Genomic DNA, 3,423 nt, shown 5'->3' with positions numbered 1-3,423 from the left:
AGTGGTGGAGTCACCATCCCTGGAAGTATTTAAAAGACGGGTAGCTGAGGCGCTTAGGGACATGGTTTAGTGGGCATGGTGGTGTTGGGTTGACGGTTGGACTCGATGATCTTAGAGGTCTTTTCCAACCTTAATGATTTTATGATTCTATGATTCTAAATCTTCCTTGGTTCTCTTCCTTGGTTCAACAGAAGAGGCGACAGGAGCGATGGGTGTTAGCCGTTGCCTTGCCCAGGACTCTCCCAGCTGAAATGATGAACCAAGTAGTAGTTGGTTCATCAACCAGTCAACAGCCCAGACCCAGTGCCCAGACCAGTGGGGCCAGTTAGCAAAGAGTAATGGTACCAGTCAGTTGTATGACGCCAGCTCTTGACTGTGAAGTAGAGGCTGGGTCTTGGTTCAACAGAAAGGTCGGATCTCCGTTCTCGATATGCAAGAAGAAAACAAAACCCCCAAATTAACAGTATTTTTTGTGTGGTCTGCTCGTAACATATGTCTGATGTCAATTTGATCTACTAACTTTGTTCCCAGGCTTGGTCTGCAACCACAGACCACTAGTAACACAGAAGCAGTAATATGAGCTGTCAAAGAAACTACATTTACCTCCTCTCTCCTGACGTGGCCTTCCAAAGGTCCAACCTGATTTAGATATTCAAGCCTCTGATTTTTTTTTTTTTTTTTAATAACTTCATGTACTTATATTATTTTCAGCACTTTAAAATTGTACTCCAAGTGCTTTCAGGATTGGTGCTTTGTTTGAAAAAAAAAAAACAACACCCAAAACCAAACAATCCAAGTCCTGGTAGATTAGAGCTGACATCTCATCTTTCCACCCACTATTTTCCAAAGATATTCCCTATCTTTAAAATGGGAAATTCCACTGGAACCGGCGGAAGCCTTCCAATGAGTGGATACTTTTAAAGACATCTCCTCGATGAGCTCAAATAAATGCTTTTTAACAAAGGCAGAACTGCTGAAAACATAAAGGAGGTTTTCTTTCTCCTAATCAAATTAATAGAGCCAAACCAAAAAAATTTGCAACCCCTATAAATGCACAGTAAGCTCCACATTTTCTTCAAATACTTGAAAAGCAAAATAACTTTCACAAGCATATCAACATAAAGGAGAATGTTCCCGTCCAACAAATACAAGGAGCTAGTTTAAAAAAAAATAGAAAAAATACAAGCTACATTTTCTGCCACAGGCTCTGTTCTTCAGGAAAAGACCACAGAGTATTTAAGCGAACTGTCTGGGTTAATGACAGCTGATGTCCCATATCCCATAGCAGTAGTCATGACCTTCAGGCCTCCCGTGACTGACGGGCTGACCCCAGTCACTCCAGGGTGCAAGGTAAATGACAACCAAAGAAGAAAAAGAAAGAGAAGAGAAAGAAAACTTGCTGCCGGCTTTGTAGCCAAGCTTCCTAATAAAACCTAATTCAAGCTGTCAGGGTGAAATGAAGAAAGTGTCAACAGGGGTTTTCAGAGAAATATTCCAAATGTTTGGCTAGAAAAGCCAAGAGCTCGGCTCCCTTCCCCCAGCCCAACACTGCTCCTCAAAAAGGGCTGGAAAATCCAATGTCGAAAGGAATTTTAATAACGTGTCCGGGGGGACCCCTGAGGAGGGACCCAAGGGGACACTTTTCTTCCCTTCACTGACAAACCCAATCGTCTCTGTAATGGTGAAGAGCACAAAACTCGCAAGGGAAGTGCCAACGGTGGGGTTCGGTGAAACCAGCATCCGTGTGAAATCGGACCATTCTGCCGGCTTTAGAAACTGAGATGTTTAATGGTGACCCACAGGTTAAGAGCCTTGGGAGCCACAAAGAGAACAACCTGCCACCAGTGAAAGGTTGAGATTAAACGTGGGGTGAGAAACGTCCTGTGCTTCCACATCAACCGATGAGGGACCACGTTCTGTAGAAGAAGATGGGGAGAAAGTGTCTCTCCAAATTACTATCCCTTGCACAAAGGAAGAGAACTAAAACCCTGAAGAGCCTTGTGTAGGCACTGAAACATCTGGCGAGTCCCCAAAACACTGCCCTAGCTTCACATCAGCACTGGGGCAATGGCCAGTGTCAGGCCTTGGCCAGGACATGAAGATGCCACGGGAGGTGAAACCTCCCCCAGCCCCCCCAAGTCCAACCTCTTGTTAGTACGGTGCTGCAAACAGTCAGAGGGGAAGAAGGATCCCTCGTTCAAGTAAAAATCTTGTTATTCATTTATATACCTCTACCAAGTTGAAGACATTACTGGGTGCAAAAAGAAAGCACCAACTTGCAGTTTCTGGCTAAAACAGTTGTTTTCCAATCTCACACACACACACACGGGAAAAATGAGCATCAAGGCACCTTGGGATGGAGAAGGGAGGGTAAACACATGGAATATTTTGGAGGCTTTAAAAAAAAAACCCAAAAATCAGATTATTTGTATCTAAACTCCCATGGGAAACAAGAAAAACAAAAACCCTAAACCAGCAGCTGAAACTCATTAACACACAGGGCAAATCAAAACCTCAAGAATTTTCCTGCCAACGCGCTCCTTGAGGGACAGTCCGGGGAGGCCACGTGGAGGCTGTAGATGTTATACCAGGCACTGACCTGCTGACGAGTGGACATCACTATCTTTCTCAAGACAACCAGATTCATCTGTTTAGTACAACTGACTCAGAAACAGCTCAGAGGCAACAGCCCCCTCATTTTTTATACAGCTAGCATGGTTCTGGGCTATCTTTCCCTCCATGAGGCAGCTATTTTGGAAGACTTGGCCAGCCCTTTGTACACGAAGCATAGTACCACCCCAAGGAGTCTACCAGCCACGTCCAGTCTGGACAGGGTATATCCAAGCAGTTGAGCAGCATGAAGGGTTGAGGAAGAGAATTCATATTTTAATCCTGCTGAGACCTTTCAGTGCAGACAAAACCTCCGTATTACAACTATTAGCACACTCATCCCCTACCTCAGATGAAGGTCTTCTGAAAACTTCAGACAGGCGTAGATGAATTCCTTAATCTGATTGTAAACTTTAGGCACAAACTCAGAAAAGGGGAACTTCTTTGGAAACGGCTGCTGTAAAATACAGGAGAGAATTCAAGTCAAAGAGCAGATATTTAACAGGAGTGACGACCGCTTTCCAGCAACATGTTCCAAGCAGTCAAATTAATTCTAGTGTTTAGCTAAGTCCAGCAATGAAACAACAAGCCAGCATTTATTGTATATTATATAAACATTTCAGCCAAGTGAAAGACCAGATAATCACTTACAAATGGCACACGGGTGCATAAGGGATTTGGAGTCTGAAACGGGCTGGAAAGAAACTTGCAGCTAGGAGGGAGCAGGCAGCACAACACGACCCTCATTCCCTCTCCCAGCTCCCTAACTCACATGAAAAAACCCCGTCGGAGAACTCCTTGACTTTTATCTCC

The 3,423-nt window shown here is 44.3% G+C and overlaps 1 protein-coding gene across 1 annotated transcript in view; it reads right to left on the bottom strand.

Annotated features, from left to right (window-relative positions):
* The window catches only part of EXOC6B (exocyst complex component 6B), a 267,115-nt gene that overhangs the window by 121,011 nt on the left and 142,681 nt on the right, over positions 1-3,423 (bottom strand). The window contains exon 14 of the mRNA XM_009320896.1: positions 2,958-3,067. Within this exon, the coding sequence (XP_009319171.1) occupies positions 2,958-3,067 (110 nt within the window). The remainder of the gene's footprint in view (positions 1-2,957; positions 3,068-3,423) is intronic.

This window comes from Pygoscelis adeliae, unplaced genomic scaffold (assembly GCF_000699105.1).
Source record: "Pygoscelis adeliae isolate BGI_AS28 unplaced genomic scaffold, ASM69910v1 Scaffold273, whole genome shotgun sequence".
Taxonomy (NCBI): domain Eukaryota; kingdom Metazoa; phylum Chordata; class Aves; order Sphenisciformes; family Spheniscidae; genus Pygoscelis; species Pygoscelis adeliae.
This window is presented reverse-complemented; position numbering and strand designations above follow the sequence as displayed.